General features: G+C 30.2%; 3 protein-coding genes across 4 annotated transcripts; 1 reads left to right on the forward strand and 2 right to left on the reverse strand.

Annotated features, from left to right (window-relative positions):
• Window positions 1–1,192: 1,192 nt before the first annotated feature.
• On the reverse strand, window positions 1,193–12,718 carry LOC145191498 (DNA-directed RNA polymerase II subunit RPB1-like). Its single transcript, XM_090074094.1, has 23 exons — window positions 12,438–12,718; window positions 11,765–12,034; window positions 11,352–11,522; window positions 10,988–11,269; window positions 10,506–10,667; window positions 10,162–10,382; window positions 9,752–9,884; window positions 9,441–9,565; window positions 9,121–9,331; window positions 8,706–8,915; window positions 8,165–8,345; window positions 7,669–7,955; window positions 7,332–7,554; window positions 7,027–7,237; window positions 6,661–6,805; window positions 6,123–6,434; window positions 4,587–4,811; window positions 4,150–4,500; window positions 3,864–4,038; window positions 3,603–3,715; window positions 3,290–3,493; window positions 2,987–3,176; window positions 1,193–2,861 (listed from the first exon to the last, which is right to left on the reverse strand). Exons 1-23 carry the CDS (start codon window positions 12,525–12,527, stop codon window positions 1,372–1,374), a joined length of 5,982 nt encoding a protein of 1,993 aa, XP_089930220.1. The 5' UTR covers window positions 12,528–12,718; the 3' UTR covers window positions 1,193–1,371.
• Window positions 12,719–14,392: 1,674 nt separating this feature from the next.
• On the reverse strand, window positions 14,393–20,546 carry LOC145194765 (dnaJ homolog subfamily C member 3-like). Of its 2 annotated transcripts, none has more exons than XM_090074127.1 (16): window positions 20,334–20,546; window positions 19,582–19,692; window positions 19,354–19,478; window positions 19,068–19,142; window positions 18,940–18,978; window positions 18,691–18,795; window positions 18,261–18,349; window positions 17,909–18,001; window positions 17,748–17,808; window positions 17,367–17,425; window positions 16,768–16,873; window positions 16,332–16,452; window positions 16,085–16,134; window positions 15,292–15,374; window positions 14,982–15,127; window positions 14,393–14,859 (listed from the first exon to the last, which is right to left on the reverse strand). In XM_090074127.1, exons 1-16 carry the CDS (start codon window positions 20,416–20,418, stop codon window positions 14,723–14,725), a joined length of 1,485 nt encoding a protein of 494 aa, XP_089930253.1. In that variant the 5' UTR covers window positions 20,419–20,546; the 3' UTR covers window positions 14,393–14,722. The 2 variants fall into 2 exon arrangements, with proteins under 2 accessions (XP_089930253.1, XP_089930254.1); XM_090074128.1 differs by having other exon boundaries at window positions 15,292–15,369; window positions 16,080–16,134.
• A 3,437-nt stretch (window positions 20,547–23,983) lies between these two features.
• On the forward strand, window positions 23,984–26,291 carry LOC149877980 (uncharacterized). The gene is made up of 3 exons (XM_090074137.1): window positions 23,984–24,357; window positions 24,889–25,158; window positions 25,930–26,291. The coding sequence occupies exons 1-3, from the start codon at window positions 24,234–24,236 to the stop codon at window positions 26,235–26,237; spliced, it is 702 nt and encodes a 233-aa protein (XP_089930263.1). The 5' UTR covers window positions 23,984–24,233; the 3' UTR covers window positions 26,238–26,291.
• Window positions 26,292–27,187: the final 896 nt, after the last annotated feature.

A 27,187-nucleotide genomic window follows, 5' to 3' on the forward strand; every position in this document is an offset into this window, starting at 1 on the left:
TACATATGCAATTAAAAGGGTCAACGAGACAAAAATAATTGCTCATCAAATTTCTATACATAGAGAATGAAAAGTAAAAGACCGGATTTCAATCCTAAGTTTACAAACGATTTCATTTGTAAAAAAACTTTTAAATGGTTCTAAATGTACACCAATATTAATTATGCAATATAGTGTTAATTCATGTCAATCGCTGGAAGTCTGTAAATTAAAAAACGCACTAAAAAATTGTTAGGAAAAGTACAAAGATTATTGAAGGTGTTCATGCAAGATAGGCTTCCATGTCATATCGTTAAGTTCATACTTTTTTTTGAGTCGGCAGTTACTTTATCTCATCTCATTTCAACGGAGAATGCAGGAATCGCTTTAAAAAAAATCACCAGGAGTTGATAGAAAAAATTAGTTAAGTATTCAAAACCACCAAATATGTGAAAAAAATAAACATTTACATTCTTATTTGAGTTGTACTCCCAAACGACCACTACAGCGAGTGGTCACTTGGGAGTACAACATATATATGTTAATGTTTACTTTTTTCAACTCTTATATTGTTAAGAAATTACTTCTCCATTTTTTATGTTCTTTACAAGGATTTTATGACCGTTGTTGATATCGGCCGGAGTGTTAATATATAAACGCTTATAAAGTCTTTGTTCACGAAATGTAAATAGAAAATCGAAATTTAAACGTTCTACATAATTTGCATTTTTAGTCTAAATATTTTTGGTCCAGTCCTCGTTCACTTGTGAAGCAGTAACTGGCTGTCATCAAGTTTTCTTTAAAGCCAGGGAAGTGTGTGTGGGGGGGGGGGGGAGGGGGGAGGGGGGGGAGAGATGTTTTATTGAAGAGAAGTTTAAGATCTTAAACCAAAATTATTTTGTTGCACAAATTTTTTTTATCTCCAACTTATAGGTATCGCTTTGTATATAAACATAGAACGTGAAACTTTTTTTTCAGCTCCAACGATAAAATTTAAGGAGGGAGATTTTAGTCAAAATCTTTATAAAAAAATATAAAAGTTTGGCAAGAGGTATTATCAAACTTAAAGTCAACAAAAAAATGCTATCAATAAAAAGATTTTGGAGAAGTTTATTATTACCTTTATTAAATCTTCTGTTTTTTATATTAACTACTCAGCAGATTATGTAGTGTGAGATAAGCGAATTAAAAAAAAATTATAACGTCTCTTAAGTAAGGTTTTTTCAAAAACTATATTTTAAATGAAACGAAGTTTAAAAAAAATGCAGTAAATAACCGCCTCATATAAGTTTTTATATTATTTTACAAAGAAAGCATATTTTAAAAATAATTTTTAAAATAATTTTTTTTCCTCCTGCTTCTATAGTTTAAACAAGAAAAAAAATGTTTACTTTATCTCTTCTTAAACTTTGATGGTTCTTGAGGACTACCGGGACCTGATGGAGAGCTTGGCGAATAATCCAAAGGTTTATTTTTAGGTGCCGAATAGCCGCGACCCTCAAGAGAATAAGTTGGAGTCCCATCCGGTGAGTAAGTAGGTGTACCAGGACTGTAATCAGGTTCTAGAGGGCTGTAGTTTATAGAACCAAGTGACTTATCTGTAGGCGTACTAGGAGAATAAGTTGGTGACGCAGGGCTGTATTTTGGACTTGTAGGAGAATATTGGGGAGATGTAGGACTGTATTTTGGACTTGTAGGAGAATACTCAGGTGATGTTGGACTGTATCTTGGTGAAGTTGGAGAATATGCTGGACTTGTTGGTGAATAAATGGGTGATGTTGGGCTATATTTAGGAGATGTTGGGCTGTAGGCTGGACTTGTTGGTGAGTACGTTGGACTTGTAGGTGAATAGTTCGGAGATGATGGAGAGTATGATGGCGATGAGGGGCTATAAATTGGTGAGGTTGGACTATATTTGGGAGAGGTAGGAGAATACTTAGGAGATGTAGGACTATACTTAGGTGAAGTAGGCGAGTAACTTGGAGAGGAGGGTGAATAAGAAGGTGATTGAGGCGAATATGATGGACTGGTCGGAGAATATTGAGGAGAAGAAGGGCTGTAGGAAGGAGATGTTGGACTGTAACTGGGTGACGTAGGAGAGTACTTTGGACTGGTCGGAGAATACGATGGACTTGTTGGAGAATAAGAAGGTGAGGTCGGTGAATAACTTGGAGACGTAGGACTATAACTAGGTGAGGTCGGGCTATAACTTGGACTGGTTGGACTGTAACTTGGTGACGTAGGACTATAACTTGGGCTTGTTGGACTATACGAGGGTGAAGTTGGCGAATATGAGGGAGATGTAGGTGAATAACTTGGTGACGTGGGACTATAGCTCGGAGAAGTAGGCGAATAGCTCGGACTCGTTGGACTATAGCTTGGTGATGTTGGTGAATAGGATGGAGAAGTAGGGGAATAACTCGGTGAAGTTGGGCTATAACCAGGAGAAGTAGGACTGTAGCTCGGACTTGTTGGGCTATATCCTGGAGAAGTCGGACTATAAGAAGGAGATGTAGGTGAATACCCTGGCGATGCAGGTGACATTGCTGGTGATGTTGGATTAAACGCGGGAGAATTCGGAGAATAACTTGGACTCATAGAATTTCTTGCTGGGCTTGGGATATACGGCGACGAGTCAGGAGATCCTAAAGACATAGGATCTTGTGGGCTCCAAGCAGGGCTAAACCCACCAGCAGGACTGAATCCACTTGCGTCTGAAAGTGCAGAAGGTGAGAAAGCAGCAGCTCCAGGTGTCATTCCAGAGCCTAGGGCTGGAGACCATACATCTCCATAGCCAGGTGTATGACCTTGATTCCAAGGAGTCATCAGGGGTGACATAGCATTTGATGGAGATGCGGATGAGCCAAAAAAAACACCACCACCTATTTAAAAAAATGATTTTGACTTTTTTTTAGATGCTTTTTAATTCTACTTATAAACTTTAAACATCTGCATGTAAAAATTATAATACAACCCCTTTTTTTAAAGCATCATTTAAAATAGATACCTGGCATCATTCCGTGTCCTTCCCCTATATTTAAAGGTATTTCCATTCCCTCTTTACATTTTTCAGCATCAAGCATCAAATTAAAGCAACCAGTACCAACTGGTGGAAGCTGTCCAAGAATAATATTCTCACTGACGCCACGTAAATGATCAGCTTCTGCATGGAATGCTGCTTCAACCAAGACATCGACCTTAAGACAAATGTAAATTTATAAAGTCAGCACGCAATCCGTAATCAAATAAGTTAATGTGAAGTATGTAGAAAAAAAGAACTCATTTTAAAAAGTATTTCAATAAGACTTACAGTTTCTTCAAACGAGCATCTCATGAGACAACCAACTTCTTGCCTATTAATACCATGACGTGTAATAGCCATCAAATGACCTTTTGATGTCATTATATCACACAATAATGACAAATGCCTGTAGTTGACATAAGAACCATCAAATGAAATAACATGATCCATTTCTTTTTCAACAGATTTTCTTACAGCTTCAATGCCCAAGATCTACGCCATTAAAAAAAATAAAGGTAGACAATTAATCCAAAGGAATAAAAGTCCTAATATAGTAAAAGTAAACAAATTTCTCAGAAAAAAATCAATGTAAAATTCTTACCGTGAAGACCTCGCATATATCATTGGAGGTTGTTCTTACTGGATCAATATCTTTCTGACTAAGGACTTTCATTAATCCATTACCATCTGTCTCCAAAATCCATTCTTGCAAATCTGAAAAAAAAAAACATTAAAACACTATATTTTTCAGAAACATTTTTTTTTTTTTTCATATTGTGATATAGATTTTTTTTTTTTTCATATTGTGATATAGATCCACAATTTTTGCATGAAAAATTAAAAATAAAACAAAAACACTAACGCTTGAACTCTCCATCAGCATTAAATACAACACGCTTTTTTGATTCTTCACTTGGTAAATGCATGTACACTTTAGCAATAGATTCTATTCCTTGTAAGGTCATGTCTGTCAACATATTGGCTTCAATGCATCTTAGAAATACATCATCTTCCATCTTGTCTAACTGCTCTTCTTCCTAATAAAAAAAATATTAGAAAAATGTTATTTTAACTTCATTTTTACTTCATCTTTTTAACTCAAAAAAAAGTTGGAAAAGATGATTTTTTTAATTAACAATTTTAATCACCTCCATATTTTTGCTATCATCACCACTACTCATAATTCGGATTCTGAGCACTAGTTTCTCAGCATTATCATCATTAAAAATGCAGTTCAAATCATCTCCAAATCCCTGATTAATTTTATCAGCAATTTGTTCCATGCTTAACTTGCTGTCTGTCATTCTTTTACGATCTAGTTCTATACGCAATAACCATGGAGACATGCGTGCTGGATCAAAATCAGGCATTTCATAGTAAACATTAACAAAGTCTTGATCTTCTGAGATAACTGTATTTTGTGGATCAGGATCGTAGTATATAGCTGTATTAGCTGTGACTTTTCGAAGAGTCGTATGCTCCAAGCGACAGAGAACATCCTATAAAATAAAACTTAAAAACTTCTAAAAACCAAATAAAACAAAACAGGATTAGTAAAAGTAAATAAAATGGGTAAATAAACTACCTTAGCATGTTCAGCATCTCTAGCAGCTTGACCAAGTAAGAAAACTGTCAGGGAAGGAGTTTTTGGTTTCTTAGAAACATTTATAATTTCTTTTAACCTTGGGACACCGAGAGTTACATTTTTTGCAGATACACCAGCATAATGAAATGTATTCAATGTCATCTGTGTTGCAGGTTCACCAAGTGATTGAGCAGCTAAGGCACCAACCATTTCACCAGGCTGTGCCTAAGAAACAAATATTTTATTTCATTTTTCAAAAAAAAGACCATTTATTACATATGAGAAACCTTTGAATGACTGAAGGTGACACTTGACAAAAGAAAGTTAAAAATAACAGATTTAAATCAGAACTTAATTCTACTGATGTCATTAGTTACAAGCAATCAGAGAGATGATCATTATCACATTCAATCCGATAACACGAGTTGTTACTATGAAATAACAACTGTTACAATCCAATATAACACAAATGTTACTATGAAGTAACAATCTATTGGATGGAGATTGTACACAACTTGTTAGTAGCTAGTCTTAAATTTATTTTATGAATAGATAGATGCTAAAGGAGAGGACTGGAGCTAGTTGAAACATCTTTAGTTTTAGAAAAATTGAGCCTAAAGTGAAAATAGTCAACAAGCATAAAGAAAGAGTGAAATACTCACAAAGAGAGACAAAAGAAAATCTATAAAAAATTTTAATAAATGACACATCCTTAACAAATGAAAGTTTTTCTCTTTAAAAAAGAATTAAGAAAAGGATCTGTTGTTACATTTCTTTAAAACAAGACCAAATCAGAAACTAAATATAATATAAATTAAATATAATATAATACTAATATAATGTATAAAAAATGTAAGTATTACCCAAATTTAAACAGCCTTGACTTGAATTTTTTTTTAAGTAAAAAAAAATTATTATGCCAAAAGCCAGATATGATTTACATTAGGCAATAACAATACTTAACAAGTTAAGTTGATATACAAAAGCCAGATATGATTTACATTAGGCAATAACAATACTTAACAAGTTAAGTTGATATACAAAAGCCAGATATGATTTACATTAGGCAATAATAATACTTAACAAGTTGATATACAAAAATATTGGTTAATCTTCTTTTTAAACTTATGAAAATATAAAAAATGTTCAACTCTTCAACACAAAGTGTCCCACTCATTTGTTTCAATTACAAATAAACTTTAAAATAGAAATCAGTATCCTACTGGTTTTCATTTCAAAACACCATTGTACTTGAAATAAGTGTAAACAAGATAAAAATGATATAATTATAAAACTTTTCCAAATCAAAGTGAAATAATCAAAGTAAAACCACATTTATGGGTTTAAACTAATAAAAAAAATTAGGAAATATGCAACATAAGCAATACCAAAACTTATATTAGAACTTGCTTAACATTAACTAATGAACTTGAAGCATGTCCAAAGTTGCCAGAGAATATTAAACTCATGGTTTAAACCCTACTATTCCTTGTGGATTTGTAAACTTTTTAGTGAAAAAAAAAACTAAAAAAATACCTGTGCAAGATTAAAGCGTGCTTCTACTTCACCTAACAGCCAATCAAAAGCCTCTGAAGTTAATCTAAATTCTTCAATAACACGTTTTGAACACAATGTTGAACGAAGGTGAATTTGGAACAACATGGTTGCATTTAGCTGTGCTTCTTTACTTAATTTATCGTCACCTTTAACAACTAGCAAACGCTTGGTTAAATCTTTCACCTCACTGATCACTTTTAGCGGTGAAAGATCAGTTGGTGCTCTGAGGTTAACTTTAAACATTTTTTGTGAATTCCATATCAATCTGGAAAGTTTGACTGGCAAGTTGACCTATAAAAAAAAGATTAACATAAAATAAGGACATTGAAACTCCTTGAACAAAAAATGGTCTTGAAAAGCTTTTTTATAAAATGGTCTTGCAAATGAAAAATTTTTTTAAAAAATATAATCCATTAACTAGCCAATTAGTAACACTCAAAAGTGCAATGAAACTAATTATAATCAGTTACACACTTATGAGTTATGCACAAAAGTGAAACTATAACTAACACATTACCTTTTTATTACCATTTGGGAAGATTCGCCTAAGCATTTCTCGATCATCTTTCAGTTGGCGAAATTCTTCTTCTATTGCATGAGCAGTTGTGGAATCTGAGTGCATATTTCTCACAACATCTTCATTTAAAATATTCTTTAGTCGTCTAAAAAAATTTTTTTTTTAAAATATAAAATTTCACTTTAAACTTTTAAAGAAAACTTTATTAATTTATACAACAATAACAAAAAACAGACAAACTTAGACTATTAAGTCAAAAAAAAACAAAAAAAAACAAGCAAGTCAAAATAATCCAAGAGCATGTTATCAATAGAAACAAGAAATGAACAAATTATAGGCATGGTATTAATCTTCAAAGTATTTCACCTCTCATTGCTGATATCAAAGTAAAACATTCGATTAAACATTGCATTTGATGGCTTAATTGATGCCAGTTCTTGACCTTCAATGTGCTCACCTGCCATTCCATCTTCACCGTAACAGAGTTGAATGACATATCGATTTGAATTTCGAACTGTGCCATCGTAAGCTACCATAACACTCTCCATAGCTTTAATCAACCTTCTCTGGATGTATCCTTAATAAAACATAAAACAATAAAAAATAAGTTCCATAGAAAAAATCAAACTTAGTAACAAAAAAAAAATAATATAAAAGCTGTATCAGTTTACCTGTTTCAGAGGTTTTTACAGCTGTATCAATTAATCCTTCTCTACCTCCCATGGCATGGAAGAAAAACTCAGTTGGAGTAAGACCAGCAAGATAGGAATTTTCAACAAAACCACGTGATTCAGGACCATAATCATCTTTGTTAAAATGAGGGAGCGTTCTATGTCTAAATCCAAATGGTATTCGCTTGCCTTCAACATTTTGTTGACCAACAACTGCAATGATCTAAAGAGCAACTTAAGGTTTATTTTTACTTAATTTATTCTTCATCAAAATAATCTATAATATAACAAGCCCAGACAATCAGAAATATTAAAAAACACAAAAAATATAAAATACCTGTGAAATATTAATCTTTGAACCTTTGGAACCAGCAACCACCATGGACTTGAAGTTATTAAACTCAGATAAACTTTTTTGAGCACTTGCTCCAGTTTTATCACGACACTCGTTCAAGATTCTGTTTACTTTATTTTCAAAAGTTTGACGAAGGGAGTTACCAGGTGTAGGTTCAAGTTGATTAGTATGTGCCTGTTCTATAACTTCATTTACCTCTTGCTTTGACTTTTTGATAGTATTTTGAATGTCTGAATATGTTTCTTGGTCAGCAATGCAATCTCCAATACCTAGAGAAGTTATAAAAACATCAAATGTAATATAAAAGTGTACAACACTATTAAGAGGAAGTAATAAAGAGTAGCACTAAGACAAAATAAGGAACACAACACAAAACAATTCCAGAGAATTGATCAATATTCTTGATCTCTTTTTAAATAAGAAACTCTAATATAATAATAAAAGATTGAAAGTAAAAATAAAAATATTCTCCTAATACCTATACTATGTCCTTCAACAAGGAACCAATTATTTGTAACTTTTTGTATATCTCCATAGAACTCCTTCGCTATCTCAGGTCCTTCTTCAGCCATAATAATATGAACTAAAGAGTTTCCTGAAGTCCCAACAGTCTTTTTACATACAATTCCTGATATTAACTCACCATCTTCAATCAATACCTGAAAAAGAATTTATAAATAGTTTTTAATGGAATAATTTGGACTATTATTTCTTTTTTTAAATCCAATCCAATCCAATCCAATCCAATCCAATCCAATCCAATCCAATCCAATCCAATCCAAACCAAAACAACAACATTCTATAAAAATATTCTAAATACTCTACAAAAAAATATATTTCCTTTCAGCTATTATTTCTTACAAACAAATCAATATTAACTTGACTAGAACATAATTTTTAAGTTAAAAACAAATTAAATCATAATTGAATTTTTTTTCCTCCATATCCACCTCTAAAAAGATTACATCTAAAAGATAAATATAAAAAAAACAAGTATTTAAAATGACTTAAAGTAACACCTTTGTATCTCCAGGAGATATGTGACTATAAGGACCACTTGATTCATCATCAGGATGTGTGCTGTGCTCACCAGAATGATTAATTCCTGGTGGAATCAATAAAGAAAATATCTGTTTTCCAGTCCATAATGGCTTAGGTTTTAGTATAGCCGGAATTGGCAACTTTCCATCCCATTTTCTAATCCACAATAGGAGATTCATTACAACATCCTAAATAATAAGTTACTAATTATTGCTAATACTTATACACTTAATAAGTTGGTTACTCATTATTACTAATACTTATACACTTGAGAACTTCAAGTTGTTACAAAATTGTAACAACTTCTACTTAGAAACTAGAAGTAAAGTAAATAAAATTTTAAAAAGCATGAAGCATCCCAAACTTAAGACACTGCATTATAGAATTATTTACCTTCTCTAAGAAAACATCTCTTTTAGTGAACTTGTGAACAGCACACAAAGAATCCTGCACAATACCCATACATGGCTTGTTTGATTGTGGTGTTATAATTTGGCGAGGTACCATCAAAATTTCAGTTATCTCTGCTCGTGTTTCCATTGATTGAGGAACATGCATGTTCATCTCATCTCCATCAAAATCAGCATTATAAGGAGTAGTCACACTAAATTATAAACGAGCTGTTCAATATCTTTATTTTTGTTTAATGCGAGTATATTAAAGATTGATAAATATACAATGAAAAGCTAAAGAACTTTAATGATGTTATTTACCTTAAATTTAATCGAAAAGTAGACCATGGTAGTACTTTAACTCTATGACCCATCATGCTCATCTTGTGGAGAGTAGGTTGTCGATTAAATACAACTACATCATTATCAATAATATGCCTTTCAACCTTAAGATTTGAAATATAAGAATTACAAAAGTATAGATATAAGAGTTACAAAATTTAAAGGTATTATAGTTAATGCAAAATGTAAAAATATGGTATAAACATAACAGGATGTCATTCAAACAATCTAAAAGCCAAATTTCTTACCATATACAATCATGAAAAGATGCAGAGCAGAAATTTATTCACCTTATATCCAAACTGCAAATGAAGATCACTTGTTTTTGGGTGAAAACGTAAGTCTATTCTTTCACCATTATCACGAATGATGTATTTAGCTCCAGGATAATGAGTTGGACCACGTCGTACAAGCTCTTGTAATCTTTAGATAAAATAACAAATATCAAACTATTTTTTTGATATTTTTTATTTTATTATTGTTATTTTTAACATAAAGTTTGATATTTAATAGAAGTTTAACAAAAACCAATTTACATAACAAAATATTATAATGATAACTGACTTATTTTTCTTTATTCAACTATCCAATAATTAATCAAACTACAATTCCAGATGGTTGAAAATCCTGTTTTAAGCTCATGTGTTAAGAACATTAAGAAACAATAAATATATTTGAATTGAAATTAGAATAAATTTACCTGTCAATATTAAAGGGTGTCACAATTTCAGGATATGTAAGATTCATTGCAATTGTTTTTGGTGTTCCAACCTGATCTATATCTAAGTTAGGATCTGGAGTAATAACAGCACGAGCTGAAAAATCAACACGCTTTCCCATCAAATTACCTCTTAGACGACCTTCCTTACTCTTCAATCTTTGTTTGATTGATTTCAAAGGTCTCCCTGATTTTTGCTGAGCCTACAAAAGTAATTTATAGACAATTCCCCATAACCAACTCTTAGTTATAGTTACTTATAGCAATAAATCTCAAAAAAAAAAAATTAACAATTTTGATTAAATTAACTCATAAACTATAGTTACCCTTGGAAGTCCAGGAAGCTCATTATCAGTAAGTGTTGCAACATGGAACTGCAACATCATCATGTCTTGTGCAATAACATGAGCGGCTGCCCCATTCATTTCATTGCGTTTTAACTGGTTGTTTGCTTTAATAATGTCTGCAAGTTTGTGAGTCAGATCATCCTAAAATCAAAAAATGAAAGTTCTGTTCTTTATTCAAATATATCAACTATGAGTAACTTCTTGAAAAAAAAATTACCATCTAAAGAAGACTAGTATTGAAAATTGGGATTGTAAAATAAATATGCAACAAAAAACTAAACTTTATGCCAAGATGGTTATGCCTAATCTTCTTGGCATAATGTTTAATGCCTTACAGTAAGGAAATCTTTGGCAGGTTAGTCATATGCTTATAACTTAATGAAAAGGTTTACAACTAAACATCAGTAATCTAGTGCTTAGTCACAAATTATGTCAGCTAATAAATACCCATTTCGACTCACCTGGTTCCTTGCACTTCCATTCATCACAACAGCTGGTCTTACAGATAAAGGAGGTACTGGAAGAACAGTTACTATAAGCCAGTCAGGCCTACAAAATTTTGCATCCATGCCCAAAATATCACATTCATCATCGGAAATACGTTTAAAAATTTCATACACTCGCTCAGCAGTTAAAGAAATTTTTTTCTCTTGAGAATCCTCATTAACATTTTTCCATTCAGCAGTTAAATCCAAACCTTGTCTTCGAATTTGGGGTTGATATCGCCCGCAACCACCATGACCCTTAAAGAAAATTTCTTGTCATTTTTATTTTCATTTAAAATTCACTGCAAAAGAAATCAACATATGTTTAAGTTATCATTACTTTTTTCTCAGCTTGTTCTTCGTTGTTAACCAGATTTGCATCAAATTGTTGATCCATTACATCACCACCTTCACAAATGCTTTTACCTTTACACAAATCATAAACATGCTGAAATCTTTTCTTTGGTTGTGACTTGGTTTTAGATAGGATTTCTAAAAGCTTTGGGTGATTCTAAACCAAAAAAAACAACTAATTTTAAAAAATATGGTAAAATACCAAATTGTTTTTAAAAGTTAATTTTTTTTTACTCTTTAATGGAACCATTTTTAATTATTATCAAAATCTCTATAAAGTGTTAAGTAATCATTTTTACAAACTAATAAACTAAAAAAAGCCTTTTTATGCTTTTGTTGTTTAACAGTGTGACTTAAAAACACATACAATTAAAACAATATCAAAATATATATACATACTTTATCGACCAATAACTTTGAGCAGTAGAAACAAAAGCATCTCATTATCTTAATTGTCATTGTCAAGAAACCTATATGAAACACAGGCTTTGAGAGTTCAATATGCCCAAAGTGACCAGGACATTCAGTCATGTTTCCAGCACATGTTTGACATCGAGTCATCCGGTCAGTTGTACCTTGACGAGGGTCCATTAAACCACATAACTTTGGTTTACCAGCTTCCATAGTTTCTGCATAACGAATTCCACCATCAGTAACAGACATGCGTCTCTTTATAGAAAGATAAAATACAGATGTCTCTTTATGAAAGATAAATTGTCATCATGATCACAACAGATTTTGGTGTGAGGATAACCAAAATCTATTGTGGTCAGGATTCAATAAGGCTTTCAATAAACTATTCACATATTAATTAAAGACTCCCTTTCATTAGGTATAGATCCCACTTGTAAAGTACTTTTGTAGTTGTTTTTAATTTTTCTTTGCTAAGAGTATGAATAACTTGTATATCAGAGATCTGACATAGCATCCATGAATTTTTATCAGCCCTTAGTGTGAAAGGTTATTTTAAAATAAGGAACAAAGGTTTTTCAGATATTGGATTCTTAAAATTTATTACTGCTATAAATGGCTACAACCTTTTTTATGGAGAAGTATTTTATTATTTACTCACAATTTCATCAGGACTGAGTACACCGAATTGAACTTTTTTCACCAATCTCAGTGGTGCACTTGAATGTAGTTGGGTTGTGGGACCTGGCATTTTTACTTTTAATATCTAAATAGGGGTATTGTTATAAGGTACACTGCAGCAAGTTTATTGTATACTTTCAACCACGTGGTGGTTTTCACACACTGCGCAACTGAATAATAATACAATAAGTATCTAACAAAGTTAACTCTAGACAGCTACTCCTACAGATCAGCATTGCGCTTTACTGAAAGCGCGTTACAGAGAACGTTTTTTACAGAATTTATAGAAAATTTCTCTTTGCGGGAGGTCTATGGCCGATTTTACAGGTAATAAGTGGCCAGTCAAACTATTGTATAATTTTTTTAGTGCGCCGATATCATGATTTATGTGATTTGAAACAAAAGCAAAGTAAAATGTTGTTTTCGTACTGTTTCAAAATTTTAAAGTAAACTATGAAACTTGAATCTCCAAATTATAGAGTTTAGATGGCTTCTCTTTTATTTTAGATCAAATTGCTTGCATACATGATATTTTACAAAAGCTTCTCGATTATCTTTCTTTTAAATATAAAAAACATTTTTCGTCAAATCATTTTTCGTCAAATGAAGCGGATAATTTTTTAATGTAATAAACATTTTTAATTAAAACATTAGATGTCCTCTAGCTTAAATCAATATGTCATTTGCAATTTCTTAGTTAAAGTTTTGTGTTAAAGTTTAATAAATTGATTTGTGAAATTCGGCCGATCAGTAGATATAAGACGTAGAAAAAAAGGTACGTTAAACCATAGTTTCTACTATTTAAAATTGCACGGGTCGTTCTAGATGACACGGCGTTAACATTCTTTCAGTGGAAATATCAAACTTATTTTGAATTTTACATTTTCCTATTAAGCTATTCGAAGTTTCCACCTTTAAAACTATTCTACTTGTGCACTCGAACTTGCTCCGCATTTCACCCCTAACTGTTAAGTCATTTGTTGATCCGCTTAATACTGAATGCAGCCTCGTAGAATTGTAAAAACTGTTTTGATAATTAGCAGCACAATCATGCGACTGACAAGCAAAGATTAAAACGACCATGTAAAGATCAAACTCTTACAGGCGAGACAATCCTTAAGTGATTTCTTGAACAAATCAAATCAGTTTGTTAAAAAGTTTTTATATCTAGAAAGAGCCGATCTTTAAGTACCTCCATGTACACTATTTAAAAAAATATTTTAAGTGTTTTTAATCCCAAAGAGGTCGCTGTAGCGCTAGTGTGTGCTGATCACTTATTTTTAACTGAAGACTTAAATTTTCCAAAGTTTACTCTTGGAATTGTTATGGCAACCCAACTCATAAGTCATGCTCTAGACGAGCACTTATGCTCACCTTACACAGATCCCGAAAAAAGGAGACAGCTGAACATTTTTTATGTTGACATAGAACTGATCTTGATCTTTTTTAAATAACCTAATACAACCTACGTACAACTATTGTGTAAAATAAAATACAACTTAAACGTTAACTTTAATTTAAACGGAAGTTTGTTAAAGGGAAGGGTGGTTGGAGATTTTTTACGTACTTTAAAGAAGTGGGAGGGCTGGGGAAAAGCATTATGATTTACTTCAAGGGGGAGGAGAGAGAGCAAATATGATCAAAATAACGTGACATAATGCAAGGAAGGCCCCTAACTAAGATACTTATTCGTCCAACCATATTGTTTTTCATATTCCTTGTTAGTACAGTCATTGGATTCAGAAGCATTTTAAAATTTTCTGCCCATACCAATATCTTGAGATGAATATATTTCACATTTTATCCTTAAGATTTATTACTTATAACAGCAAAACGTCGGATTGTAAAATTCCAAAATTCCCTTTCATTCTAAATTATGTTTAGTAGTTTAAAGAATTCTTTTAAAAACGTTCGTTGGCTGCATAAAACAAACCATTTTGTTTGCGTAAATTTCACTTTTGGCAGTTTCTATTAAACATTTTATAAATTAATGCATTCTCGTTTTAGATCAAACCCACACAACAAAGCATAAAAAAAAGTAACAAGTAAACAGAAAAGTTTGTAAGTCTTTATCTGTATGCCTATAAACATAAATATAATGTTTTGAAGGTATAAACGATGTCACATGCACATTGTATATTTTTCAAGTCGTCAAGCTTCCTACAATCTACCAGCTGTCAGTAGAAAGTACTCTGAAGACAACTTAAAAATCAGGAAAAGGTCTTTGAAATCAACTTTCTGAGACCAAAACACTGTTCGTGTCCATTAGTTAAAGTGAAACTTGAAGTTAAATCCTTCACCAAACCCGCCATGAAATCCACTGAAGGGGTTATGTCCGCCACCACCTTGTTGGGCTTCTGGGTCAAGAGGATCTTCACCTTGATCGTATTTTGCGCGTTTTTCTAAACAAAAGATTTATTGAAGCGTAATGGTGTAGCATGAAAAACACATCTGAAGCTTTTGTTTCTTGTCACTAAAAAATTAAGTACAAATTTGCAATCTTAATCTTAAGTAAAGTATGAACCTGGGTCGGATAAAACTTCTTTAGCATGAGCTAAATCTATAAATTTTTTGGCAGCCTTTTCTTTGTCAGGGCCGTCATACTTGTCTGGGTGCCATTTCGATGCTAATTTACGGAATTTTTTAAGAACTTCTGCTTTACTTGCAGACCTACAAAAGACAAAAGAGAAAAAAAAAATGTAAAGGCCGATTTGTATTGAAAAACTGATCAATCAAAATAATCAGATCAATCATTTGAAAATTTATTTCACGCCATTGATGAGCTATTTGGTACAAACTTGCTAATTATGAAAGCTTATTCAATAGAAATTTACCTGCTAACGCCTAAAATTTTATAGTAATCTCTTTTCTTTGACTGTTTTATGAGTTTGTTAACTTTATCGATACCTTCTCTAGCCTAAAGGGGGTAGCAAATATATAATGAGTATGTTGAATGAGCAATTCATTTTAATAATGTTGTACATTTAACTGAGTTTTTTAACCTGTCTAATATTTTTACTTATATTTTTGTCTTATTTAATGCAGTTTTAATTTATCTTTTAAAAAAATGCAATTAATGCAAAGGTGGAAACAGTAACACTGAAACTACTAATGAAGTGTAAAAGCTACTTAAAGTCTTTTTAATAATAAAGTCTGAAAATTGAAGTGCTACTTAAAGCCTGAAGTTTGAAGTACAAAACTACTTTACACTTCATTAATAGCTAACAAATCTGTTATAAACACTTCAGCTTAGTTGCTTAGTTACTTGAGATTAGTTGCTTAACTAAACCCTGTGAAGAGCAGACCAAACTTGACATTATCTTTTCCACTGTGAGATCTGATTGTTAAAAGAGCAGTGGAGTTTATTAAACAGTAAACTCATCATAATCAATGTTATGAGCATGACACGTAGAGTTTAGAAATCATCTGAGAATAAGTTTTTATAACTACTTCAGTCATTTTATTATGACTTCAAGCAAACACTCATGTGTAAATGATCGATATCAAAAGACAGGTTCCGTATCTTTTAATTAGGATTGGATGCCTGTTTAACATTGTAAATGTCTAACAGAATTATTATAACATTACATTTAGAAAAAAAGAAACTATATTCAAAGAAAACCTTACTCTATTTAGATCATTATTTATTTCTTTTGCATTTTGGAAATCTTTCAATGCTATGAAATAATAAATTCAATATTTAGTTACTAATTATCTACTATTCAAAATATTTAAAATATTTAAAATACTTAAATATTTTATTAAATACACAAAAATTTTGTTAAAATCAATTAAAATAAAATTTGAAAAAATTCAGAAAAAAAATATTAACAAATTTATAATTGATGAAAGGAAACAATTCAGATTAAATTACCATCTTCCAGTTTGTCTTCCAGTAAATAAGCTTCAGCTCTATCACACATAGCATTTGCATTTTGCGGTTCAATTTCTAATGTTTCAGTACAAACTCTAATTGCATCTTTGGCATTTTTAATCTATCCAGTTAAAGAAACATAAATTAAGACATACAAAAAAAAAAATAAAGATTTATATAAACATATAAACCATTCTTATTTTTAACATCTGAATCATTCCTATTTTTAAACACAATATAAAGGATACGTTTTTGTAAATTTAAATAATCGTTAATTTAAATTGAAACGCAACATGATTTAGAAATGAGTAAAAACTAATAAACATGATTTATTAAAAACAAACAAAATAAACTCATAGAACTGCAAGTGATTTAGTATCAAGACTTAATCTTTTACATAATTTACAAAAACATTTGGATAACAATAACTTTCTACCTTAACATATGAATGACACATTTTTTCTTTTGCATTAACAATGAATTTACTATTTGAACTTTCCATTTTGAGAGCAGCCATCAACTTTAGTAGAGCATCATTATAACTAAAAAAAAAAAAAATCTTTCTAAATGCTTTTAAATTGTTTTGTGACTCAACCATTCAAATCAGAATTTGTACATGGAATTAACTATCCAAAAAATTTATTTTTTGTTTCCTTTTGAATCAAATTTATAAAACTAAAAAATATATATATAAATAAAATACGAGAACAAAATACAAAAATAAAATACAAAAATAAAATTACAAAAATATAAAAATAAAATGTAAACAATTTAAGGTCTCAATGATCAGTAAAAAAAAATTTTAATTTTTCTAACTCTTATTGAAGCCCAAAATTTAAGAAAATTTAATATTCAAGAAAATTTAATATTTAAGAAAAATTAATATTTGAGAAAATTTAATATTTAAGAAAAAGTAACTTAACAAAGTAGATAAATCTTTTTCTGAAAAAAAAAAAAAAAAAAAAAAAAAAAAAAAAAAAAAAAAAAAAAAAAAAAAAGAAAATTAATAAAAGACCCCCCCTCCCTGTAACTTACTTTCCTTCATCCATATATTTTTGAGCATCTTGAAAAAACTTCACCAGTTTCTTAACTTTCTACAAATAACAGAAAATTAAAATTAATAACAGAAACTAAGTGATTGACTTAAACCTTCAAAAGTATTGGAAGTTTTTTAAAAGAAATTCTCAGTTGTGAACATTTTTTTTTTTTCTTTTTCATTTTACATTTTCTTTTTATTAAAATTATCAAACAACCAAACTTTGATGGATTGAGTTACAAAACTTTTTTCATTTAAATTTAAAGATCTTTGCTGCACTGTTGGTGCTTGTACAACTTTATAATCGACAAAATGGCTGACAAAAGAGTTAATAACAGGAGATTCTTTTCACAAAAATCTTCCTTACAATCAAAATTTACCTTATAATGTTGGTGACATTTTTTATGGTCTTGATCAAGTTTAAGGCATTCTCTGCTTTCTCTAAAATGATTTTTTTAAAAACAAATTTTGATAAGAATTTCATAAAGAAGTTTTTTTTTGTTAAAACTTTCAAAAAAAAAAAAACATTTTTAAAACTTACTTTAAAGAATCTTCACCTTCTCCAATTAAATAGTACAGCTCTGCAACTTTTAGATGTCCATCAGTGTGGTCACTCTTTAATTTTGTTGTAATACTAAAACAAAACGATAAATTAAATACATAAAAATTAAAAAAAAAAGTGAACATTAATTAAATACAAAAAATTTCAACAGAAGGTATGATATATTTTTAAAATATTCTTAAAACCCCTTTAAAAACTCTGATAGGAACATCAAAATCAAGCAGTATGGTAAGTGTGACCAAGGTTAAACTTTGTTACAAATTATTTAACTTTTAATATTATTTAAAAAAAAGAAAGAAGAAATTTAGAAAGTTACTGATGTAAGTTTTACCGATAATCTTGGATGGCTTTTAAATAATCTCCTATATGTTCATTGCTTATGGCTCGCATTTCTCTTAAATGAAAATCCCAAGGACATACCTAACTCATAAAAGCAATAATAATAAAAACTTTTAAAAACTTACCAAACAACATAAATTTTTATTTTTTTAACAAAACTAAAGTTGTTGCAAAAAGTAGATTCTGGTTGCTATTATTTCAACTACTGCCACTTTCTCTCAAGCCAATCACTGCCAGTTTGGTATTGCTAACAATTCAATCACAGTCTAATAAATTACTTGAACAACTATCACTGCCACAGTGATTAAGTGTTTGTATAAATTTGACAGTGGTTAAATTAGTACGAATTGCTAAAGCAGCTTAATTGGTTTTAAGATAATTGCAACAAACAATTAAAAGTTTCAAAGTAAAAATGCCTATACCTCTATAGGATTTTCAAGATAGCTTAAAACACTATGCCATTGATGGTGTTTGAATAACTCCTCTGCCATCTTTACTTTCTCATGAACTGGCTCAATAACTGATAACTAAAAAACAACAGCAGAAAATTTGAAAAAATCTTTTTTCTCTCTCTCTATAAAAATTTTTTTTTTTTTTTTTTTTTTTTTTAAGATATTAATTTTTTTTAAAAAATACAAAACAAAAACAAACAAAAAAACAGTTTTACTTACACCTTGTGTAGCTTCTGTATTTGAAGGGTCTTGTCCTACCTAAGAAATTTTAAAAGGTATATAAGCTTGTACATAGCATTAACAACATAATATATAAAAGTAAAATTAAGGGTAAACTAAGAACTAACCACATATAGGTAGTCATTCTTTGCTTCATCAAACTTGCCATGCTTTAAAAGAATACTTGCTCTTTGTAATCGAGCCTTGGTAAAAATAATAAAGCAAAAATTAACATTTTATAATACTTCAATGAGATAGTTAGATAGCACCTCTTTCAAATATTTTCACTGAGAAAACCATGCAGCTTAAAAAAGCATACTTAAAATTAAACTAAATCACTATGATATATTATATATAACAACAGTCAAATTTCAAGTTTATTAAACAAGCAAAGAAGATAAGTGGAATATATACACTAAGAAAATCTGGTCTAAGTTCAATTGTTTTATCCAAATCAGGAAGAGCAGATTTTGATCTTCCTAAAGCCAAAAGAACTGCAGCACGTTTAAAGTAAGTCATGTAGTTTGATGGATCACCCTCTAAAGTAATGTAATAGTTTAATCTTAATGTTGAAAAAATAATATTTAAGTCTGAAAAAAAAACTCCATTAATATTGTTAAAATGTAAAAGCATTTTTCATACCTATTGCTGAATGATAATGTGACAAAGCTTCAGTTAATTGACCTGCTGCTAACAATTTTTTACCCATTTCAAGATGATGGTCAACACTTGCTGAAGCATCACCCTTAGCACCTAATAAAGGTTGTAACAAATGTTAAATCAAATATAGCTTTATAGAAACACACACAAATAGTAGAAACACACACAAATACATACATACATACATACATACATACATACATACATACATACATACATACATACATACATACATACATACATACATACATACATACATACATACATACATACATACATACATACATACATACATACATACATGTATACATACATACATGTATACATACATTCATACATGTATACATACATTCATACATGCATGCATGCATGCATACAAACACACACACACAAACACAATAGCAAAATGGTTAACTTTTTCTACACTTTTTACCATGTTATAAAGTGTATGAAAGGTTGATCCATTCAATTTTTTTATATATATTTCTCGTAAATGTAAAAGAATTTCTGTAATTAACTGTTACAAGATAATTAAACTGGCAAATGAATTCCTTATCAAAACCAATGTGTGTGAAAGAAATTGCAAAAGGCTTTTTTCTTTATTTTTGTACAACTACAGAGTTAATGATTAACAAAATCAAGGATTTATAAAGCTACGACGGTATTGCAATAGAACTACAAAAAGGTAGGCAAGACTACAATTGCAGAACTAAAACCTTACAACATTTCATTACCTTGCAAGCCATCTGTATCTAAAGTCATGAAAAGGACAGAAAGACATGAGAATATTCTATAAAAACTTGAATTTTCAGTCCACATTACTGGAACCTTTTATAAATAATATTCTCTTAGGATCAGTTTAGCTAAAAGGGAAATGAGATTTCTCCCCCAACAACATGTAGTATATTCTAGATGCTTGTGTGGATTTCAATACATGGCAAAAAGTGAAACTTTGTTTTGGTAAATTTTTTAACCAATAAAAATGTTTTAAAAATGCCTACTCAGCTAAATAGTTAGCTCTAAAAATTGCAAATTTTCGTGGTCTACGCTGATTGGACAATGCCTCGGCATTCAGTTCAAACTTTCAAATCAAACTTACAATAAAAAAGGAAAGGGACGCAGTGCAAACCCCATTTATCTATGCAATAATGAAGTTCTAAGGTTTAGAAATCAATAGTCACTATTTATGGAGCAGTTTAATTGAAACTCCTCGGTCATTTGGTTTGCTATATCTATTCTAGTTACAATTAAGCGAAAAGGTTTGGTCGTTCCGTCCGTTTACAAACCATCCGTTCATAGTTTTAACCGGATTTCCAGTAAATTATTTTATTGCTTCCTAAAAATTAAGATTGAAGCTTTTCTGAGGTAAAAAGATGTCTTATCCACTTCTTGGTAAAATTTAAGTTGGCAAAAATGGTAATTTTCTTGGATATCTGAAATTGATTGTCTGACTTGAACCCTTTCGAGCAACCTTATTAACGATCCATTTTAACTTCGACCAATGACGTTGCCGGAGTTGAAGTCCCACCATCCTAGTCGTTCCTAACTGATGCCCCAAAACATTTTTTATTATTCATATTTTTTTTTTTTAAGTGTAAGTAATAATATCTATAATGTGCCGTAAGTACACCTAAGCGTCTGATCAATATTATTCGATTCTGCTTAAGAAGTTGTGAAGTTATACAAAACTGATTAAATCTTTTTTTATAGCAGAACAAGAAGGCTCAGTAGATATCATGATTACAAAGCTATTATCGAATTGGATCGTTTTTACTCCCCTGAGACAACCTGAAAAATAACACCTTGATATCAAAGCTTTATATCAAATTTGAATATCGGTTTTTCAGAAAAAATAAATTTTCTGAAAATTTGGTCAATTTGCAACGTACATTTTTTGAATTTTTATTTTAGTAATTTAAAAAATGTACGCCGTTCCAATCAATAACTTACAGACCAACATACTTAACATAGTTACAGTAACTGACCTTCCTAATTACGATTCGAGCAATTACTGTAATAACCTGTAAATAATAACTATTAGAGTTTATAACTATTTTTGCTTAAATCGTTTTTTTTTTGTAGAATAATCATTAATCAATGAGGCGTTAAAACTTGTTAAATAGTGCGGCAGATTATTTTGCTTTGTTACGTTTTGGTGAAAATGTTTCGTTTTAATTTTGTTTTCACGTTACATTTTACACATAAATACAATATAACTAATATCTGTACAAATGAAATGATCAACGAAAAATAAATAATGAATTAATAATAGTTTGAATAATGAATGGGTATTTGAATAGTTCAAATTTATAAGTCTATAATAATTTACAAAAAGGTCTGTGAGTATTTATTAAATGGATTGTAAGAATGCTATGAGCTTGGACAAACCAGCTATTTACTGCAACTTTAAAGTCCTCCAGGTTTAACCAATGTAAGATGACCATTTTTTAAATAGTAGACAAAAAGTGCTGTTATTTTAAGTAAGTCAGATGAGAGAATTTTCATATGAAATGATAGATCTCCAAGCAATCTCAAAAGGACGTCTCAGGACAAATCAGAAGAGCTGGCCACACCCTAGCCTGATCATGGTGGTTGTGCTGGTAACATATAATGAAGCAAAAACGTCTTTTACGCTTAAGCAAGTTTTGTCAATATCTTGGAAACCAAAGCTCTCGCTTAATTCAAGGCTAATTATTTTTCCAAAATTGTTTTTAGTCAACATGAAGCTCCTTGCCATTGTTTAAAGAAGATCTTTACATGGCTGAAAGTAATCTTTCTAACTCCTTGCTTCACAGACCTTAACTCACTAGATTTCTCAGAGTGAGCTAAAGTTGATTGAGAAGACCACATTCAAGTCTGATTTCCATAAAAAAGACAGTTTCCAAGGTCTGGACTGAACTCTCTGAGGACTATACCCTCAAAACCTGTTCTAGGTTAAGACAAATAGTAGAAGCTGTTTAAAAACAAACTTTATTTCCAGCAATACTGGTGAAATTATGGTCTTTAGTTGAAATCTTTCCAAAATTCCGCGCTTACATGACATATCTGGTGGATTCGATGCAGCAGACACTAATTAGATTTATTTATATATGCAATGTAATTAATAATTTTCTTCTTAAGCTATGATTTTTATTAGTACTGAGGATTTTATGGACTGCACAGCAGCAGTTTTTGCTCAATATTGAGTTGCAGGTTTCATTTCAGTCTCACAACTAAAAGATCCACAGTGAATCATTTTACAGGGAAAAATGATTCACTGTGCTTACAACCACCAATTTTCGTACAAGTAAGCAAGACAAAAGTATTTTCGTACAAGTAAGCAAGACAAAAGTATTTTCATAACTTTTTTGTTTTTTTTTTGGAGTTTTTTGGGGCTGATAATCAAAACATGTTGTTAATAAACACTTTTCAACATTTTACTTCCTAATTTTCAAAAAGTTTTACCTTTTTGCTGATTTAAAAGAAATGATATTATCTTGAAAATGATTACAGCAAGAATCATGACTCCAAAGATTAAAATCTTGATAATAATTTGAACTTTATAACAAAAAAATAAAAAAATAAAAAAAACTGAATTTGTTTCAGCGGGTGATCCATATAAAATGAATTAAAAAATATTTTTTTAAGTTTATTCATTTTTATTATGCAATTTTTTGGTATGTTTGTTTAAACAATGCTTCTATAAATAGAAATTGTAAATTTAATCAAAACTTAATAGGAATAGGTAAATTAACTGCAGGTAACAAAAAATCTCATTAATATAATTATGTTATCCTTATTTAATTATATTATCATAATTAATATAACTATATAGTTCATGTAATTGAATAATACAAAAACATGCTTAACACTTGTATAGCATAAGTAATGAATTACTTAAAAGCAAACAGGAGAAAAATTTTTAAAAAGAATCTTAGAATTTCGATATATTAAAAAAGTGAATATTAAAAAAGAAGGACCAAAAATTTTCAATTCGTAGTTTTTTCAAATGGCGCAAATTGGCGCCGGATTATGCTTCGGAATTTGTTTGTATAGACACCCTAAACATGACTTAAAAGCTAAAATTTAAAAAAGGAATTGCGAGTAAAAAAAGTTGCTGATCAACAAAGTGGAGATTTTTTATGTCCGTTTTCAAATTTGACATCCAGTACCTCAGAAAGTACACATGCTAAAGTTTTTTGGATATCATCTAAGAGAAATGTTTACTATTGATGCAAAATCATAAAATAAGGATAGTCGGTTTTTCGATTTCTCTACGCCTAATCGTCCAATTCAACCTTCTCGGCTCTTCAAAAATATATATTCTTACTATTAAACCCTAATCCCCCCCCCCCCCCCCCTTCCCCTGGGATTTCTTAATCAACCATTTGTAATTTTCTACTTAGTTGGTTTTAAGTTTCTGTTTCAAAGCATAATTTTTAGATTTGTTGCATGATTACATATTTATGTTTTTTTATGTGATATAATGGTTAGATAGAGTTTATTTTATGAATTTTTTAATTACACAAGCAGTGAACAAAGAGTAGAATGTAATTTTACATAGATTTAACAGCGTGGCTCTCTCAGTGATCTGTCGGTCTTTGATAAATTTGTATATCAAGAAAGAGGGCACGAAAGAGATTACTTATCAAACAATGAGTAAATTAGGATCTTCTAAAAGAAAATCAAAAAATTTACAAAGTGATGTAAATCTTGAGAAACAAAACTCATCAGGAACAAAAAAACAGAAAAAAGAAGAAGTTAGTCGAAATAAGAATGGTACGTTCACATACTTTAAAAAAAAATCAAATCATAAAAAGATAATTTATCTAATACAAATGATTTCAGTTGTAAGAATGTGTGTGTGTGTGTGTGTGTGTGTGTGTGTGTGTGTGTGTGTGTGTGTGTGTGTGTGTGTGTGTGTGTGTGTGTGTGTGTGTGTGTGTGTGTGTGTGTGTGTGTGTGTGTGTGTGTGTGTGTGTGTGTAATAAAGAACATGCTTTTTTTTCAGAAAAAGTTACTAATATTTGTTGTTTTATTTCAACAATAAAAGAGGCTAACATTTTATTGTTATAACAAATATAAGAAAGAACTTTTTGTTGTAAAAAGAAGAGAATCTATTTATTCCAGTTTCTAAACTGCAAACGATGATACAGATTTTTTAGATAGAAAAAGTTAAAATTTGTTCTTTGTCAAATTAGATTTTCATTTTCTTTCCCAAAGTACTAAAATTTTTTCTAGAATTTTAAAAACTTATACTCAAACATGATGTTGCTAAATGATTGACATAAACTGTTAAAATTTCTTTAGGTGAATTGTGTTTTCCTGATCATGAAGATTTCTTACCTAATTGTACTCCAAAAGAGGTTTTACAAGCAGGTGCTTTTGGTGGTGGATATTTTCGACCAATAAGGTCTGGTGTTACAAATCAATCCTATACAGATGTGTGGAAAGAATTTCCAGAAGACTGGTTTGAAGGTTTGAAACCAAGTTTGCATGTTGCAAACCCTACTTATGACAAAATAGCAAATAAATATAAAGTTAAATGTGGTTTATCTCTTGAAGAGTGGGAGGCTTCAGGTTTATTTTATAATATTATGTTATATTATATTATATATTTGTTTTAAAGTTATATAGTTTCAGTTATAGGTACATAAGCGTGGAAGTACATGTAAAGGATATAAAGACATTATCAATTTTTAATAAGTGACTGTATAAGACATTATCGATTACATAGAAGGTTTTGATTACATGTAAAAATTACATGTAAAAATCGATCACATGTAAAAATTGATAATTTCTTATACAGTCACTTATTTAATCCTATTGCGATCCCTTATACTTTAAAAGTTTAGCAGCATAGCTGCACCATATTGCCCCTGAGTCATAATTCACTATATGTAGATATAGCTGTTAAAATTTGGTGCTTAAACATTTTAAAGCTTTGGCAACTTGTTAAAACATCAAAAAGCTCACCTTTTGATACTAATAACAATGATGAAGTCATTCATGCCTCATCAACACATAAAATGGTACCCGTACTTTTATTTCTTAGCCTATTGGTTTGCCTATTGGTTCACTGGTTATCCATTCTTGATCATGGATTTTTATTTGTAGTTATCTGAAAAAAACAATTTTTAAAATGATCCTATTTAATTCAAATGGAAAGTCAAATGTTGTATTACATTTAAATACAAATATATAGTCAGAAATTCTTTAAACTGTATGAAAATTGTTATGTTTCTTTTACAATATCAGCATATATAATAAAGATAATATATGACTTCATCAAAGTTATTTTAAAGTTTGAGTTGTATCACACTATATTCTTTTTTTTGGTTTTCTTGGTAGGCTGGATAAAAAGTCAAGATCCTTATGGGTGGTTCCAATGGTATTGTAGGTTCTATCTTGGTCGTAGAACAGATGATGATCTGCGCCAAATTGGTCGTTGGAAACGATTTTTGGCAAGATTTAAAGTTAACCTGGTTAATAAAATAAATCGTAATAACACAGTTTTTAATGATTATACAATATCTCCAGTAATTAGGCAAGCATTGCTACACTGGGGTTATGAAGTTACTCAAAAAGATGTTGAACAAGGAAAGAATTCAAAGTTGTCAGCTGAAGCAAAGAAAAAACTTGATGTACCTTTAATATAGTTTTAATATAGTGACCAATAAAGCAATATCCTAAATAGATCTTTTTTCAGTTTATGTTTATAGTTTTGTGTTTTCATTTTACTGTTAATGTTTGGATTTGAATCCTTGTTCTTTCATTAGAAGAAATAGTTTACAAATTTTATGTGTTTTGTAATGAATCAAAACTTCATTCGTAGAAAAAAAATGAGAACTCGTAGTAGAAAAAGCAAAACTCCTCAAAAGGTTAACTCCTTGGATATAAAAGAAGAAAAGGTTCGTTTTGAAGAGAAAAACGTTAATTTGGATGATAAAACTTTAAAAGACTGTAAAAGTGTTTCTGATGAAACACTGAGTTCAGATGATGAGGCTCCGCTTGATATCAGCCTTAAGGTAAGTAAAAAACAATCTGAAGAAGCAAGGCAAAAGCAAAGTGAATTACTTAATCAAATTAAAGAGAAGAAAAAAAGTGTTCAATTGATGCGAGAACTAAGAAACAAGCAACAAAAAATAACTAAAACGAAGACGTTGGTTCCTGTAAAGCTTGATGAAGAATTGCTACAGCAGGTTGATAGGGAAGTTTCTGTTGATAAAATCATTTTGGGTGAAATGAATAAATCTGCAGAACCAGTTTTACTTAATAAGAAAACTACCTTTTCTGATGACTCTGACACTTTATCAAATGATGGTAGTGAACATTCTGATTGTAAAATTAAGCCTTGTGTTATTGGAGATGTTTTTAAGAATGATACAAACAATCCAGCACAAGTATTTCTTCAAGATCATTTCTTTAACAATTCACGTATTAAAAGAAAGAAGTACAATGATAATCCTTGCAGTAAAGCTATTTTAAAGAGTAACGTACGTAAAAAACCAAAAGTTGTATAGATATTTTTTTGGATTTAAAAAAAAAGTTGAAAAAAATTTGTTTTTTTTTTTGTTGTTACCAAATATTTCACCATAAAATTTTGAAA

Source organism: Hydra viridissima, unplaced genomic scaffold (genome assembly GCF_058129835.1).
Source record: "Hydra viridissima isolate aposymbiotic clone 2 unplaced genomic scaffold, HvirCarnegie_v1 scaffold_16, whole genome shotgun sequence".
NCBI lineage: Eukaryota > Metazoa > Cnidaria > Hydrozoa > Anthoathecata > Hydridae > Hydra > Hydra viridissima.